The sequence below is a fragment of the Odontesthes bonariensis genome, chromosome 5, assembly GCF_027942865.1.
Source record: "Odontesthes bonariensis isolate fOdoBon6 chromosome 5, fOdoBon6.hap1, whole genome shotgun sequence".
Lineage (NCBI taxonomy): Eukaryota > Metazoa > Chordata > Actinopteri > Atheriniformes > Atherinopsidae > Odontesthes > Odontesthes bonariensis.
Window position 1 is genome coordinate 24,718,304 of NC_134510.1, and position 18,793 is coordinate 24,737,096.

The following is an 18,793-nucleotide window of genomic DNA, read 5'->3' on the forward strand; positions in this document are numbered from 1 at the left end:
TATAAACCTTTCCAAATCTCCGTAGAGAGCATGAGTGTCAGACAACCTGTCCTCTCTGTACCTCTTCACTCACTGTCACACACCTTAGTGTTTTCCTTCTTCCTCCCTTTTTTCTCTTCTTTCCTCTCTTCTCCTTGCGTGTCTCTCTTTTTGACTCTCTTTCTCCCTCACTGGGGATCCTAATTAAGCTTGGCTGCTCTTTGATGTTGTCGCCTTGGCAACAGTCACCATGACGAGGCTGGGTCTGCACACTCTCTCGAACTCACTCAGGCACACACAAGTACAGTACGCGCGCATTCATGCAAATGCATGCACATGCATGCTCATCAAAATCATTAAAGAACACAGCCAGCGTTTGACCCTTGGTTCAAATGATAGCTTACACAATGACGCCGGTGTGCGCACGGGCCACACGTGCACACATGTCGTCGCCATGTGTGCACATGCATGCAACAACAGTGGAACAAAGAAAACACAAACACCCCGTGGTGCGAGCTATAGATAATGATGAATGTGCAATGTGCGCATCCACAGGTGGTTGAGGAAGTGGCAGAGATTCAGTTCGGCCTCATCTCGACAGCGATCAGTTGGCTTCGACACAGAGCTGCCATGCCCGCTTGTTCTAACTCTTGACCCGTTTTTGAACTCGTTTTGTTTTCCTAAATAAATGTTTGTGTGGATTAAGAGCCCTTGAGCTGAGTCATGTGGTAAAGAGCAATTGTGGGAGCACTGGCTGTTTCTCCAGGCAGGACAGCATCTGGTGAACCCAGCGGATTTACAGTAGGGGAGTTCCTGGTTTCTCTCCCTGTGCCCCAACCTTTCTGTTTAGTTTATGTTTTCTGCTTCTCTCGCTCTCTCTTTAACCTTTTCTGTCCACAACGGTAACCTCCCTTAAAGACGATGTAGTTCACAATGGACTCGTAACATTATGATTTAATTTTAAATAATGAAAAATGCATAGTCATTGCACAACAAAACTCCAGCCCAGATCAAAAAGCAGATCTCTATGGCTCAAACATTTTGTACAAATGTGTCATTTATCTGGATTTTTGTGATGGATTTGACTTGTCTTGAGTCCAGAAAAGCCCAAACTGTCACAGAGACGTTTTTTTTCTTCCTTTCCCTGATATTTCCTTGTTCCTATCTTTATCCTTTAATCTCCCCTGCACTTCATTTATCTCTTTCCTCCGCCCTCTCCTCCCATCATCCCCTTTACCACCCCCTCCTCCCCCGGCTCCTGTCAGCACCGTCTGGAGGAGGGCCCCCGTAATGAAACCTGCTCTTACCACTTCCTTATAAAGGCAGCTTTGGTGACAATAACATGAGTAACCACAGCAATTACAAACACAAAACATCCGCATAAAAGGAGGGAAAACTGCAATTAAAGTAACACTGGTAGTAAGGGCAGATATTTAATTTCACTCTGGGGAGGACAATAAACAGAAATTTTTTTCTTAAGATCAATTCCTGCAGGGAACATAAAAAAGGCTGTTTCATTAGATGTGAGTGGAGGAAACCCTTCCTATCACTACAAATATTTAATAATTGATTAATAAAAAAGGGGGTTGCACCAGCTTATTTTAATTGTTTCATTTAATTGATGGTAATTACAGTTAAACACACAAAGAATTCAGGTCATTTACATTTACAGAACTGGGAGAGAATCAACACACCCATACTGAAATAAATGTCATACCTGCTGATTAGATTTAGTTCTCCATTAGAAACAGACTGTGAACTATTTGCCGCTCAGAGATCACAAGCGTAAACCTGCTTAGATATCACTTCAATGTTATATAGCATTTTGTACATGTAAAAGCCCAAAGTCCACTACAAAGAAGACTCCCCTCCTAAACTGCCTGAAACGCCTCCTTCTATACTTACTCAGTACATTTAGATGCAGTTAAGCTGAGCAGCGGTTACAGCTGGACTTGGCCAAACTTTGAGTACGTACCCAAAGCAGAAATCCGACTGTCAACCATAATGTCTGGGTGTGTTTTTCAGATGGTGGGGGGGGGGATTCAGATGGTCAAACATATCTAGATGTATTTTAAAAGTCCTGTTTTAGCCAGACGACTGCAATAGTTAGATATTTTTCAAATGTCATGTATGCATGCTAACTGACGTCATCATGAAACGGTTTTGTATGGTGCCTGCAATTGTGGGAAATTTGTTGAAAGCTCACCAAGTTATCATGATTTTATTTGTGGATAGACTTCCTGCCACCATAAACCATATGTCTATGATCCAGTCTGGTCACAGTTCTGATTGTGTATACTGAGAGTTTAAGAGAAATTTCCAGCTGCTTGCTGGAAATAAACTGACACACCTCCAAAGATTTTGTGTTGGGGGGGTCGTAAGCAGTGGCCAAGACCTCTCTAAGGGGAGGCGGGCAGTCTATTGGAAATTAAAATCTTAAAAATTAATTACAAATTGAAAATTGTACAGTATCTTTCCAAATTGATTAGTTATATTACTATAACTACTATACAGAGGACTCTGTTTTTCTCTGGAAGTAGGCATTTGGATCCTCCAGAAGACTTGTGCCTATGAGAATGACAGAAGTAATAGTTCACAGGTATAAGCCCTTATAAAAACATAACGAGATATTGTGATTTTGGTCATTAGAATACTGTTTTACATGAGAGCCAGTGCTCCAGATGACTCAACATTTCTGGTTTAGTATCAGTAAGACAAAGCTTGCAGGTGAAATAAAAATGAGCCAAAGAACTGGGGGGAGGCAGAGCTGCTGATGAAATGGATCGAGTTTTCCATGTCAGGAAAGACATTTAGTCTGATTTGCTGCCAGTTTTTGTAATCATAATTTCTGCCCACTATATTCATTCGAGGACTTTGCCAGCAGAGGATCATTACGAAGTTTTCACAGCAATGGATTAAAAGAAGTGTTGCTCCTTTAGTCACTTTACTCTCTTGGTGTCCTTCCTGTCTCTGCAGCTGTTTGTCATCGACAATGGAGCAGACGACTGGCGCATTGCCATGACGATGGAGCGGGTTCTGCTGATCGCTCTGGAGCTGCTGGTGTCTGCGGTGCATCCGGTGCCTGGTGACTTTAAATTTCAGTGGCGGGCACGGCTTGCATTCTCATATGCACCTTCGCAGGCCGAGGCTGATCTGGACATGGTGCTGAGCGTGCCCATGTTCCTCCGCCTCTACCTCATCGCCAGAGTCATGCTTCTTCACAGCAAGCTCTTCACTGACGCCTCTTCCAGGAGTATAGGTGCCCTAAATAAGGTCAGAAATGTTTTGTACTTGCAGGAGTGTGTCTGGGCTGCATACGTTAAACAGTGTGCGAGTCAAAGGTTTAGCTGGAGAGACGTGAGTGCGTTGTAAAGGTATTAAGGTAAAGAGCTCCCTCCTCTGAATTAAATCTATCTGTGCTGTCCCCTCTATTCCTGTCCTCACTCTAAATATCAGATGCTCTTCCTTTTCATCTCCCAGTTCAAGCTCATTTTTTGCCTTTTTGTTATTGCGCAAAGAGACTAAGATGTTAAGCTGTGGTGGATCTTTCATAATACAATATGAGATGCGAGCGTGAAATGAGAACAAGTTATTGCATACGGCTTAAATGGGCCGTGAAAAAAAAGAGACTAGAATGAAATTGGAATATGAGTGCAGGGAAATATGTACAAGTCACGTTATGAAGGATTGGTGGCAGGTTCATAATGACGTTCAACAATAAATAGTATTGTAAGATCAGGATGAAGAGATGTAGCAAGTTATGGAAATATGCAAACAAGAAAGAAAGAAGAGCGGAAGGAGAGATTAAACAGACTTTAAATGAGTAGTATAGCAGTTTGCTAGTATATCTGAGATTACATTACTCTGACCCTCCGGCCCATGGTGACAAGGAGAGCTGTTGAAGCTGCCATTGAAGTGTTGCTTTAAAATGACAACTCACTTATCAGCTGGCATACCACTCTGGGGCTCAATGATCAAACGATCCATCAACCAGTAGTTGAAGGTCTTCCACTTATTGACAAATGAGTCATGGATAACATCTATTCTGAAACAGGCCAATTACTCGAAGACACTGTATAGCTTGACCTGACTCAGAGGGCAAGACCCGATCTTGACTCCAATTACAGTGAGAATCTCTGAGTGCCACTGCTATCAAAAGCGAGTCCGAAGGCTAATTAGGAAAATTTGAAGTCTGTATAGGGGAGACATTTCTGGGTGAGGATTCAGGAGTGGACTATACTACTACTGCTACTAATGAAATGTGGGAAGCAGCATCATTTCTCATGTCCTGTTTACTAAATGTGTGTGCTTGCGTGTGTGTGGGGCATTTCAGGTCCATTTCAACACACGATTTGTCATGAAAACCCTCATGACCATCTGCCCTGGAACGGTGCTGCTGGTCTTCAGCATCTCTCTGTGGATCATCGCTGCCTGGACCGTACGAGTGTGTGAGAGGTCAGTGCAGGAGTTGGTCCGTTTGAGTTCTAAAAAAATGCTTAACACACTATAAATTTGCCTCTTTTTTAGTACAACATTATGCACTAGTTTTGGAAATGGTACATAGACATACAAATAAATTATTTAGTTATAATTAGAGTTGCAATAATTTGTGTTACATTAACCTTAGGTTCATGAATTAAAATTCTTATTCATAAACATGCATATTTGATTTTTGCCATGTGCAAGTTTTTTTTTTTCTTTTTTTTGTAAAGCATTTTGTATTGTACTTGTGTTTGAAATTTGCAATATAAAGTTGAATTGAACTTAACTGAAATTAATTGATTTGAGTTTCATTTCATTTGATTTTATTCAAGCAGTCGCTAGAATAGTTTAGAAAATGCTGCTTGGTTCTACTCAAACAAAAAAAAAGGAAAACAACTCCTCCAAGAGTAAAACATGTCTTTGTTGTATCTATTTAATTTAGGAGACAAATGGACTAACATTTTCACATTTAAATGTATAGACAGTTTCACCAGTGTTTGACTTAAAGTGTACTCACGGTATCTAAAATGGTTCCAACAATGTTCAGCCAGCAGGGACCATAATTGTTTTAATTTTTTTTTATTATTTTTGGGGGCTTTTTTATGCCTTTAATGGATAGGACAGTTAAGAGAGACAGGAAGTAGGGGGCAGAGGGAGGGGGAACGACATGCAGCAAAGGGCCGCCCGATGAGGGTCTTGAACCGGGGCCAGCTGCAGCCTCTTGTACACGGGGCGCCTGCTGTACCCACTACGCCCGAGGGGCCATAATTTTATTAATTTTTCTAAATTACATTTTATTTACACAGTATTTTTTTTCATAAACTGCCATGTTGCCAAAGGGTTATGATTGTTGACATAATATTTCAATGTTAATCTAGCCTATCAATATTTGTATCGAGGGACTACCGTGCTAATGCGTGCAATAACATAACCTAGAACTTTACAAGATCTTCCACAAACTCATTGTTTTATAAGCACGATTGAATTTTGCGTAATGTATCAGCTACGGCGGCTCTATGTAAAGTGACAGCTCGTCAAATTGAAAGTTCAATCAACATTATGTTAACTAATATTAATGTTGAATGGTTGCTATGGTAACGGTGTCGCGAGTAGGGCAGGAATGATGGAGGCAACCGATAAGCTATGTGCTATGGTCTGTGTTTTACACGTGTTTTAGTTGTGACGCCCACATTTGCAGACAGAGCCAGTGGTACAGTTATGTCTTCCATAATTGTTTACAACTTTTACTGTTGGCTGACTGTACCCACTAAGTGTTGGGGTTATTTCTTTTTAGGTATCATGATGCACAGGACGTGACCAGCAACTTCCTGGGAGCCATGTGGCTTATCTCCATTACTTTCCTGTCCATCGGCTATGGAGACATGGTCCCTCACACATACTGTGGCAAAGGAGTCTGTCTGCTTACAGGCATCATGGTCAGTACATTTCCTCTCCCCGTCTCCCTCACACTCCCCCCCGAGGCGGTGTCTTCACCCTGTCCAAAGGTCAGCAGATTAGAGAGCATGCTGTCATTTGTGGGAAAAATTCTGCCTTGTGTAATTTGGGCAATCCTCTCTGAATTAGCTTGCATCTGTGCTTCTGTGTGTTTTGAGTGCGTAGGCGTGCAAACAAGAACATGTTAGTGGTTTGTGTGTATTTTTCAGAGTGTGTTATTCCCTTGTCTGTCCTCATTGCATAATGAAGGTCCTACCTTTCAATGTGCCATGTCCTCCCACTCTCACTTTCTCACTTTCTCTGTCAGTCTTTCTTTCTTCATCACTATCTAGCTCTCACGTTTTATCAAATCCTTTCTCTATCTTTTCTTCCCTCTGTTCCTCTCCTTTTCCCTGAGGCCACGTGTTTATTATGGGTGCCAAATGCCAAAGGCATTAGGCAAACATACTACTCCTGTGCTGGATTATTATTATTCTCCCGTTTCCGCCCTATATTTCGGTTCGCTACTAGTCTGGCAGCGTTGGTCCGATCGACATGAAAAGCGCACCGTTAGGTGCGCATTGATCGGGAATAGTGTGCAATGACTTTTCTCTCTCATTAGTCTAAAGGAATTCCCGCAAATTGGGAAAACGTCGGAAAATTTAAACAGGAAATCCCTATTCAAAAGTCACAAACTGCCGATTTGGAACCTTAACGAGCTGAAAAAAGGCATTTTTAGAGGCCTTATAACTCAGCCATACAGCATCGTACAGACCTCATTCAAAGTTTGTAAGTGACACGAGACTCTTGGCTATAACTGACTCGAAGGGCTTGAATATATTCAATACGGCTTGGACACGACGGCAGTTTACGTTTGAGGGTGCCAAAATGTCAGATCTGGCGTCTCTCACACTCAACCTCTCACTCTAAAAATCATTAATCACAGATTCGTCAAACAAAACTCTCTCATGTCTGAAATATCTGGCCGATCTGGACAAATTTTATAGCAAACCGTAGGTATTTTTGTCCTCTTTCACATAATGTCACACTCTTTGACCTCTGCCACACACATTTATCACAATTTGCCTTTGAGCGCAAAGTTCCATCCCTCAATCCCATTATAAATGTCTAAAATCCTAAAATCAGTGTTTCAAAGTGATTTTAAAATTGCCATTTAAAAGGAGCCCGAGGGGTTAGCCGAATGAAAATCACACCGCTGGATTCGGCCGTCCCTTGTGGCGCTCACGGTACAAAAATGATACGGATTCGAGCTTTACTTTTCGAGCTGTGACCGTTTGTTCGAGAAAGTAGCCGAAAATCAAAAATGCTCCATTTTAAGCAGGGAGAAGTCTGTGTCAGTTGGAGAACTGGCAGTTGGAACCTGTGCGCATGCTGACGAGCTGTCTCCTAGCAACAAGCTGAAGAGCCTGCTCAGGGCTGACACAGAGACTGCTTAGGAGAAAAAGGCCAAGGTGGAGGCCTTAAGCTTATTTAAAATTGCATAAAAACTGTTTTTTACACTGGACATTGATAAATATGACTTAAAATGAAGTTTATATGTTACAGGAGGCTCTCAACTTTCTCCAGAAGACCTGTCTTAGGAATTTTGGGTCTCGCAGAGACCCAAAATTCAAAGGAAAATCAATTGAAAAGTACTTAATGAGCCAAATATGCCACTAAATGCCGTTTTGGAGGCCTCATAACTCTGCCATACAAAGTCACAGAGACCTCATTCAAAGTTTATATGTGACAGGAGTCTCTAAACCTTCTTCAGAAAACGTGTGTTAGGAATTTTGGGTCTCGCAGAGACCCAAAATTCAAAGGATATATCGATTGAAAAGCACTTAATGAGCCAAATATGCCAAAAAATGCCGTTTTGGAGGCCTCATATCTCTGCCATACAAAGTCTCAGAGACCTCATTCAAAGTTTATATGTAACAGGATTCTTTCAACTTTCTTCAGAAGACCTGTCTTAGGAATTTTGGGTCTCGCAGAGACCCAAAATTCAAAGGAAAAATTGATTGAAAAGCACTTAACTAGCCAAAATTGCCCAAAAAAAGCCGTTTTGGAGGCCTCATAACTCAGTCATACAACATCACAGAGACCTCATTCAAAGTTTATATGGGACAGGAGGCTCTCAACTTTCTTCAGAAGACCTGTCTTAGGAATTTTGGGTCTCGCAGAGACCCAAAATTCAAAGGAAAATTAATTGAAAAGCACATAACGAGCCAAATATGCCAAAAAAAGGCCTTTTTGGAGGCCTCATAACTCTGCCATACAAAGTCACAGAGATCTCATTCAAAGTTTATATGTGACAGGAGGCTCTCAAGTTTCTTCAGAAGACCTGTCTTAGGACTTTTGGGTCTCGCAGAGACCCAAAATTCAAAGGAAAAATTGATTGAAAAGCACTTAACGAGCCAAATATGCCAAAAAATATCGTTTTGGAGGCCTCATAACTCTGCCATACAAAGTCAGAGAGACATCATTCAAAGTTTATATGTGACAGGAGGCTCTCAACTTTATATTTTTCTTCCAGGCATATGCATCAGGATTAAATCTCATGGTCATAAGGACAGAAAAACAAGTCACTTTTGCCTCTAATGCCAGAAACAGCCCTATTTTGGAAGTGCCATAACTCAGCCATCCGACATCGCAGAGACCTCATTCAAAGTTTATATGGGACAGGAGACTCTCGACTTTAACTAACCTAATATATTTTTTTATTGGACGGGCAGTAGATTGGCACCCATCCAAAATTTCTTCAGAAATTTTCTAGTATTACTATTACAACTGAACCCTCCTTTGCCGTCGGCGACTATCTCCTCCCACAGTTTTTACACAACCTATATAAATTATACCTCAAAATGTCCGTCTGGGTCTGTAGAGGTGTGCAATGACTTTTGGCTCTCATTACTTCAAAGGTTCTTAAAAAATGGCCCTCTCCGTTACAAACACAGGGAAATCCACAGCAAGCCCTCAGACACCAGATTAATGACACAATTGAAAGGCTTACAGTTCTCTAACATCTACAAACTTTCTTCAGAAGACATGTGTTAGGAATTTTGGGTCTCGCAGAGACCCAAAATTCAAAGGAAAAATTGACTGAAAAGCACTTAACAAGCCAAATATGCCAAAAAAGGCCATTTTGGAGGCGTCATATCTCTGCCATACAAAGTCACAGAGACCTCATTCAAAGTTTATATGTGACAGGAGGCTCTCAACTTTCTTCAGAAGACCTGTCTTAGGAATTTTGGGTCTCGCAGAGACCCAAAATTCAAAGGAAATATCGATTGAAAAGCACTTAACGAGCCAAAAAGTCCAAAAAATGCCATTTTGGAGGCCTCTAAACTCTGCCATTCAAAGTCACAGAGACCTCATTCAAAGTTCATATGTGACAGGAGGCTCTCAACTTTATAGTTTTCTTCCAGTTATATGCATTAGGATTAAAATTCATCGTCATAAGGAGAGAAAAACAAGTCACTTTTGCCTCTAATGCCAGAAACGGCCCTATTTTGGAGTTGCCATAACTCAGCCATCCGACATCGCAGAGACCTCATTCAAAGTTTATATGGGACAGAACACTCTCGACTTTAACTTAACATTGATTAACTTATCGATTGGACGGGCAGTAGATTGGCACCCATCAAAATTTCTTCAGAAATTTTCTAGTTTCTATCTACTGTCCATCTGTGAGTATTAGTTTTTAAGCTGCCGAGTTTTCTTCAGTTTGTTTCCCCTCACAGGGGTTTATCCCCCTTCTCCAAATATTTCTTTAATTCTGGCTTTCTTTTTTGTCTTCTTTATTTGTCATATTTTCTGGCTTTTCTGTCACACTGTCTTTTTTCTTCCTCTTTGTACTTACTTCTGGCAATTAATGGGTATTCAAATGTGGGATTTTTTTTTTTAGATGACTTATTTTTTTAAATTACGGCAGTATTAAATGTTATGGAGTGGATTTAAATGCTAAGTGGGACAGCTTTAAAAACTCAAGTTTTAACCTTGTTAATATGCTCTTTTGGTGTTTTTCATTGGAGCCTAATCAACATACTTATCAGCACTTGTAGGTATGTCACAGATAAACTTATATTAATGTTTATGTTGTCCAAAATGTGCAGATTATAATCTTTAATTTAGATTTTTTTCAATACCTATACAACTGAAAATCACATAATCTCAAATTAAAGGACAATGTGAGTTTAGTAGCTTTTGTTGATTGACTTCAACTCCCTAAATTCAGGATGGAGGAAATAAGGCCAAAAAAAAAAGTTGTCAGGGATACAGGACATGATGTAGCTCATCAGTAGATAAAGTGTTAGAACACTGTGGAGATGAAAGATAGAAGTCACTGTGCAGCAGGTGTTTTTTTTTAAAAATATATTTCCTATAGATCTGTTCATCTCTTAATTACACACTAATCAATCATGATTAAGCTTGGATGAGACATAAAACATTATTTTCCATCAAATAACCAAAATAAACTCAATCTTCCCATAAAGTATAAAATACCCATTGGCAGTGAGTCAGTTTGCAACTGTTGCATTTTTATTGTAATGCCTTTTCCAAACTCCTTAAACCTACCCTCTTTAAAAAAAAACAACTCTATTTATAACCAGAAATAACGCCAGCTGCACCGTTGTTGAAGTGTATGGAATAATTTCTCTGCCACTTGCCATTACATAATCCCTTTGTTTGTGTGTAAGGTCACTGAGCCGCTGCACTCAATCTAAATTTTTACAGCTTTGTATCTTTAGCGCCTCCAATTGGTGCCTCTGTTAATAACGTAATGAGAGTCGTAGCAAGGGTGACTTCAGTGCAGCATGGTAGATGTCAGGGTGTCCCACTACATGGAAAGACATGACCAAGAACCAGTCTCAGTTTCCAATTACCCCAATAAAAGGGGCATTGAAATGAATAAAAAAGACTAGGTAAAATTCAGTTTAGATATTGTCACTGTCATCACAGTAGCAATTTTTGTATTCTATTTGCAAGCTTACATGCACTTGATCAGAGTATTGTGTTCAATTTTTACCAAAAATAATTACATTAAAGACCTTAAAGGGATAGTTCGCCTCTTTTGACATGAAGCTGTATGACATCCCATATTAGCAATATCATTTCTGAACATTGACTTACCCCCCGCTGCGTCCTGTGAGTGGAGTTCCAGCTGAGTTTTGGAGTCCACGAAGCTAGTCCGGCTAGTTGGCTGGACCTTGAAAAATAAAGCGTCTTGCTTCTGAAAAAAATATGCGTTCAAAAGTATAATTCATTTGCATCACAAAATCGTTCTCGATGAAAAAGTCAGACCTCACTTCGCTTGGCGCTATTTTTGCCTCCTTTGATATCAATGCGTCCAATGTAAACTGTGCAGACCGAAGAGCAGACCGAGCAGTCTGCTGCTTCCGAGCAGTAAACACCGTAACATGTGCAGCTATCGCTTGGTGGCTTGACGCATTGATATCAAGGGAGGCAAAAATAGCGCCAAGCGAAGTGAGGTCTGACTTTTTCATCGAGAACGATTTTGTGATGCAAATGTATTACTCTTTTGAACGCATATTTTTTTGAGAAGCAAAACGCTTTATTTTTCAAGCCCCAGCCAACTAGCCGGACTAGCTTCGTGGACGCCAAAACTCGCCTGGAACTCTGCTCACAGGACGCAGCAGGGGGTAAGTAAATGTTCATAAATGATATTGCTAATATGGGATGTCATACAGCTTCATGTCAAAAGAGGCGAACTATCCCTTTAAGGTCAAGTTCAAAATCAAAAAAGGGAAAACATTTTGAATAACTCTACAATCCAAACTCCTTTTAGATTTTTTTCCGTTGCATGTTTCGCTTTGTATATTCGTCTTTGTGAACTTACAGTTAGACCGAGAGAGGTGATTCAGGCAGATGTCTCATACCCGTAACTCCTGAAATCTGCGTATTCTTTCATCTTCAGTCTGTCCAACCTCTCTGTATCTGCCAGTTCACCTACATTCATTAGATGTGTGAATAAACACATGCTTTCACAAAGAAACCCATAGACCCCCATTTACTGGGTGAATCATCCAGTAGATGTTTGAGGTGGAGTACATCTCTTACTGTAACGCACACAGACATAAAGCAGGGGGTGGATACAGATAGTCCCAAGCCCATTGCTACAGACTGAAGCCCCCACACAACACTGACACAGAGCTTGACATACTCTCTGAGTATGGCTCCCACACACACTCTTATCTCCTGTCACACACACACAAACACACTCTCCTCAGAGAGTTTTATTTTTGTTGATCTTCAGAGGGTAAGTGAGGATGCAAGTGGACAGAGAACGGTGTTGATCATTCCTGAGAGAGACTAGGTGCAGAAGGATTGTGGAAAAACTGAACGTTGAGGTGAAAAGAAGATTTTTTTTTGTAAAAAGGAGGGAAGGGAATGCTGGGGTGACAGGTCAAGGCAGAAAACAAGATTTCTTTTTTTTCTGTTTTTTTTTTCTTTACTAGATAGTAAATTATTCTATCATTTAAAAAAGTGAAATTCTCTCTGATGTTACTATGACAACCCATGAAGGCCAACAGTGTTGGACCATACCATCAGCCCTGGGGGCTACCTGGGGAGGGGTTTTCAGGTGTTACTGTCTACATGTGGGTGGTTGTGTAGTTGGTGGATGGTGGCAGGCCACAAAGCTACGAATTGTTGCAAATACTGTGAGCTATTTTCTGCATTTACATGCATCCAATGGTGAATATCTAAATTGAATCATGTATATCACTGGATAAAACTGTTCTGTTGTACATATATAAGTGCTTATTAGTGCAGTTGTCAACAACATCTGTGCCAATAAGTGGAGCCTGGCGTGGGAACATTTTAATTAATGAGCGTGTGGTTGGACACAGTTGTAATAAGAAGGTATGCATATGATGAAGGAGTTATGCTTACTGGTAAATACTGAACATTCCTAAAAGCTTTAGATACAAGCTATTTAATGAACTTATGAAATGTTTATTAAATTTTCAAGCACTGGATTTAAATGCTAAATGGAACAGCTGTAAGGACCGCCTCCAAATATGTATACAGGATATATGTTGCGCAATGTGAGCAGTTCATTTTTTTATTTTTTTTTAAAGAGAATAATGCAGAAAGAGATGCCGGGCATAGACAAGAGATGGTGTTATCACTAGTTCAGCAGAGTAGCTGTGATGTCAATGTTTTCAACACTCTCAGTACTGTCTGCAGTATTACAGCCAAGTCCACGTGCAGAATCCAGTGGGTTTTCTTGATATGCCTCTAACTGGTGTGTGAAAGAAATGAAATGCTGGAAAGTTCATAGACCCTTTTTCCCTTCTCGATATGATTTTAACAAAGCCAAGATGAAGAGTTGACAGTGTTTGAGTGTTGTAGTATTTATGTGCATTAAACGAGGCACATAACTTTAGAGGGTAAGTGGGGATGCACTTACTCTCTGAAGGGTAAGTGCATCCCCATTCGATGCATTAAAGGGGGGAAGCACTTAAGTTGTGCATCACCACAACACCCTCATTCTGATAGACTTCCAAACAGGGTACAACTAAAACATGCTTCATTCTTTTAGATCTTAGAGATCCATTTGTTTGTGGACTACAGTTTTGAAGCATTAATCCAGCAATTCAGGCATTCGAACGCAGAGAAAATATGCACGCTTATACCCTGTTGTATCATCAGATTTTCTCTTAATGGGACCAGAATTTATAAAATGAACATTGCATCTCTAAAGACTAATGACTGAGACTATAAATTCCTTATGGAAATATTTACTGAAGAAACAAATCCCAAGAAAAGTATAGCCATTTTCTCAATGATCTCTGAACAATTTGACAAACCTTTCACCCCCTGTTGGCTATCAGAGTGAGTGCAGCTTTAAGGCAGTTCTGCGTTGTCTTCAATTTCTAGAGCCAATTTCTACATTGCCATATAATATGTCGTTCTTTCCTTCCACGATCTACAGCTTCTTTTTAAACACTGGTTTGTCAGGTTACAGACAGTAGCTCCATCACAAAACTACCTTTGCTCTCTGCACATCAGTGGAGAAAATGTGTGTTGAATATCTTCCTCTCCTCCCTCTATGACTTCCTTCTGACCTGTTTCGAAACAATTTTCTGCTGCTTTTTTTCTTTTTCTAAAGTGTAATGTTTTTACCTGGAATGTGTGGATGTTAACACATAGGCACAGATGGGGTGATTCCCTGTTTTCTGACAGCTCAGTAGACGGCTGTGCTGTACTGGAGGAAGTGAGGGAAACACCCAGACAGGCGTATGAAACAAATCCCAGCACCACAGCCATCATCAGCAGTGTCACTGTGTGGAGATTGTACAGGGAACCCTGCTGGAATCAAATGGATGCAGGCGTATACACAAACAAACTCATGCACACACATTCACACACTCACTAGCACTGAGCATGCACATACACACGGAGCCTGCGCCGACAAACCAATCAGTTCCCTACTGTTCTGACCAAGGAACACAATTTTGAACACATGCACAGGCACAGTGACCGTGCACGCCGCGCTGCAAGCGTGCATGTTGTACCGCTCGTTGATTGAGGGCTCTTCTCCCTTAAGCGCAGACTTGTATGAATGCTCTTTGGGTTTTCCTTTGGCTCTCATCATATTTTATTCATAGTTTTCTTATAAATACAATTAGAACGGATGCGTGTATAGACGTGGGCACTAATGCCTGCTTGTGTGTTACATTTCACTGAACCCAAATTATTTTTGCCAAAAGCTGTCTTTTAAGAGCGTGCACGGTGAAATCTTGGCTATTTCCTACGCATTTCAGGAATGTTTCATGCTCCTCGAGTTAAGTCTCTAACTCGTATTTTTCTCCTTATATCCCTATTATTCTCTCCCTCCTTTCCTTTCCCCGCTGTGAGACGCATGCAGTCACAAGCAGGAAAGCAGACACTTGTACACTTTCATTAAACTCTCTTAATCTTAATTCATTGCTTATCAGGAGATATGTGACCTCATTAACATTGGCTCCTTCTCCATCTTTCTCTCCTCCTATTGCTTGCACACACCCTCGTTTCCTGCATTCATCCCTCTCTTCAACCACCCTCCATGTTTCCTTCCTTCTCCATTTATATTTACTAATAGCTCTTCACTCTCGTTATCTTTTCCTCCCTTTTCCCTTTCTTTCCTCTTGGCGCTTGCCCCTTCAGAGGAACCTGCGAGCACTTAGCAGCCCCATTCAAAACAGTGTCTAATCTGAAAGTTAATTAAGTCTATCTTCTTCCTTGTGTTCCCGCTTCTCTTCTCCTCTCAAGCATGTCTTTCTGGTTGAGAGACTGCTGTCACTCTCCCAAATGAATTTGCCACCTGTCCCATGTGGGTTGAGTTGGAAGACAGACAAACTGGTCTGTGTTTTACACTTCTACACGTCCTGCAGGCCTCAAGCCTCCGGTGAGAGGAGAAGACTGACACCATGTAATTCAGATCGACAGCATATAATTAAATGAAAGTAGGTGGTGTCAATCTTTGATTTATTTATTTTTTTAGGTCTATAATGGGCATATTTTTCAGCTACATATAGAGGTGATATAGAAGACATCTCAAGCCAGATGGATTGCGAATGAAAATAGAATTGGCTTGCCTCTCCACATGAGGAAATGTGGATGTGGGAAAGAGCCATCCCTCCCAATCCTCTCCTTTCCCCCATTCACTTCTCTGTGTCATTCGTTTCCTGTCTTCATGTTTGTCCTTGCTTCTTTCAATCATCTGGGATAACTCCCTATCCTAAAACCACCAGTTTACCTCATCTGCACGGCTAACTCTGTTATATCCCCCTCCTCCCTTCTTTCTCTTTCAGGGTGCGGGCTGTACGGCTCTGGTGGTTGCCGTGGTAGCCAGGAAGTTGGAGCTGACCAAGGCCGAGAAGCATGTACACAACTTCATGATGGACACACAACTCACCAAGAGGGTGTGTAGGCTTGTGTGTTGTCGATGGTGTGAATGAGGACGTTGCAGTGTAGCACAGATAACGCAAAGCTCTGATTTGTAAATAGCACACATACTTCTGGTGTTTTTGCACTATATTTTAGGATTTATGTGAAGATGGAAGTCTAGTTCAACCGATTCACCCTTTTCACCTTCCCTGACTACCTCACACACCCTGTATTGTTGTGACAAAGTGCCGTGCTATTTGAGTGAGCGAAGGCAATAAAAGGTCATCTCTATCTGGCTCTTTCTGTACTGCTCCCTCACTAACCATCTCTCTTTTTCTTTCCATATCCGATCTTTTTCCTCCCACATGGCCATCCCTCCACCTCCCCTTCCCTCTGACATTTGTCTCTCTTACAGTAAATCCTTTTCTCTCTCTTTGTCTCTCTGCCACCCTCTGTCCTCTCCTTTTCTTGCCCACTCCCCACCTCCTTCCCACCATCTCTCACTCCCATCCTCCTCCAGTCCTTTTCAATTTTTCATGCTGCTGAAAGACCCAAGTTTTAAAAATAGCTCCCATATCAAATATGTAGGGTGCATTATGGCAGCAGGGTTATCTGGGTGACTGAGCGGGGTGATCAATAATTTGAGTGTGGATAAAATATATCGATAGAGGAGGTGAACGCGCCCCGTGTTTATTGGAGCCAGACTCTCTCGTCATCTTCCTGCCATCTCTGCTCAGGTCAACCAAAGTCAGTTTTTGCAAGATATTTAACACCCTTAACAATGTGCTACATGAGTGTGTTTTTAAGTGCATGTTTGTGTGTATGATCAGGTATTTACTTTACTTAAAGCAGGATGTTAACGGTACAAATTACAAAAGTTAGATATTGCTACATTCATATAGAAAATAGAGTAATCGTGAATTTGGCTTATTAAAGCTAGGTCTCATTTTTCGCAATTTTTCCAGTGGTTGGTTGTTTGGTCCACCACTTTGGTCCAATTTTTCAACAGCTATCTGTGGCTGCTCTGCTTTTTGGTCTTATACCTTAGTAATTCAAACATTATTTCAGCTGCATTTTGCACTTTGTGCTGATCAGCAGATGTTAAGATGGTGCATATTGTACGAGACATCAACGTGTTGATAATGTTGATCCTCCTGATGGGCCAGATGGTTTGTTACACTGAGGCATATGGAAAGTTGTTTGGTAAAGAATAGGTATTTTGGCTCCCAACTACCAGTAAACTGAGTTGGTAAAATGTAGATATTTTGGATTTTCTGAAGAGCGGCTGTTAGATCTCTTACCTGCATTAAATAGCAGTTGGCACGCTCTGAGTTTGGATAATCAGGTTGGAATTCTGATGGGAGAGCTGAGCTAACGGCTTCTTATTATGGAGACCACAGAAGAGCAAAGATTTGTGCCATCTAAAGCAACATAAACCTCATAGATTTGAAGGCAGTTTGAGTGAAACTATTTTCACCATTGTATAATATTTGTCTTGCTATGCATCATCATTGCTGTCCAATGTATCCTACCACTGATCAGCTGAGTCCATTAGGAGTTGTGTGACACTTGTTAAATCACTTACTGCTGGACGATACCTTTGAACAGATTCAAAAGATGGTCATTTTTGCACTTTACCTTGACTTTATTTCATTATTTATGTCTTACATTTGGTATAAAGGCATTAGACTGCCGTAATTGTGGCTCGCTTAATTCATCAATGACTGATAGCAAGCTGGTGTTGAATATTACTAATGTTAGTCATTTAAGGCAAGATGGCTTTGTCTTGCACAGCTTGACCAAAATTACGTGAATGGGTTGGAAATTATTAACCATATTATTAACCATAATTATTACTGCTGTCATTTTTCATCCAGTTAAAGTAGCTCTCTCAAACTTCAAATGTGTGAGAAAGTTTGACAATTGCTTCATTTTGACCAATCCATTTTTGCAAAATGCAATCTGTTTATTGTTAACCAGCTCTTTTTTGTTAAGTAAATAACATTGTCTTCGGGTTTTTATTTAAATTTTTCATCTCTTTTTTAAACTGGGGCCCAAATAATTGAAGATAAGTTTTTAATGCTTCTGTCCTGCAACTTGATTTTATCATGTGCTGAATGAATTCTGCTGAATTGTTAACTTTCTGAGATTTGTTAACATTGGGTTTGTTTATTCAATAAGTTGTGATTCATTTGAATAACATTCTTTGTTTTTATCTTTTCGCTTGGCTTAAGGTATTGAGTATGTTTTAAGTGAAAAGGCTTGTGTCTAAGTTGGTGTTAGAGCTAAGGTGCTCAAATATTTTTTGAATTTGGAAATTCGAGTTGACATCTCGGGAAGATATTTCATATACCAGCAACACACTGGTTTCTGATCTCGTATGAACGTTTACGAGCTGTCACACAGTTTTTCCACATACCAATTACATTACCGACACACCCAATGTGGTACACCTCACAGAGACTCACTGATATTATACATTATTATTTATACACTGAACACTTTAAGCAGAGGCATTTTTAATTGTGTTTAACTTTTTTTCTTATTTATACTTGATTTTAATTCTTATTTTATTGGTAGCAGGACGAGGTAATATTTCACTGCACATTGTACTCTGTATGATTGTTTATGTGAAAAATAGAACTATCTTGATTCTTGAATATTATGGTTAACAAAACTGCTATGACATCCAAAATTCTTTGGATTAGTTAGAAAGTTTGGAAAGCTATATATTTTTAAGTAACTCATTGCATGAATATATATAATACTTGTGTCACACATGTAAATAAGTAACACATGGTGTTGCCCTTTAAATATACTTTTTCATCAGTTTTAAATGGAATGATCAAATCAAATCATAGCAAACCAGCTCATGAAGTCAAGGAAGTGTCAGTCCAGCAGTTTCTCATAACACAATACAACAGGTTCCTCTGTGATTTTTCCTTCAAAGAGTTGACGGATTGTGCAGCTGTAATTATCTCCTGCCCTCTATCACTTGCAG

The 18,793-nt window shown here is 40.3% G+C and overlaps 1 protein-coding gene across 1 annotated transcript in view; it reads left to right on the forward strand.

The window, feature by feature from the left end:
- The window catches only part of kcnn3 (potassium intermediate/small conductance calcium-activated channel, subfamily N, member 3), a 65,660-nt gene that overhangs the window by 36,572 nt on the left and 10,295 nt on the right, over nt 1-18,793 (forward strand). The window contains exons 4-7 of the mRNA XM_075465569.1: nt 2,956-3,252; nt 4,313-4,434; nt 5,756-5,897; nt 15,717-15,827. Coding sequence (XP_075321684.1) covers nt 2,956-3,252; nt 4,313-4,434; nt 5,756-5,897; nt 15,717-15,827 — 672 coding nt within the window. The remainder of the gene's footprint in view (nt 1-2,955; nt 3,253-4,312; nt 4,435-5,755; nt 5,898-15,716; nt 15,828-18,793) is intronic.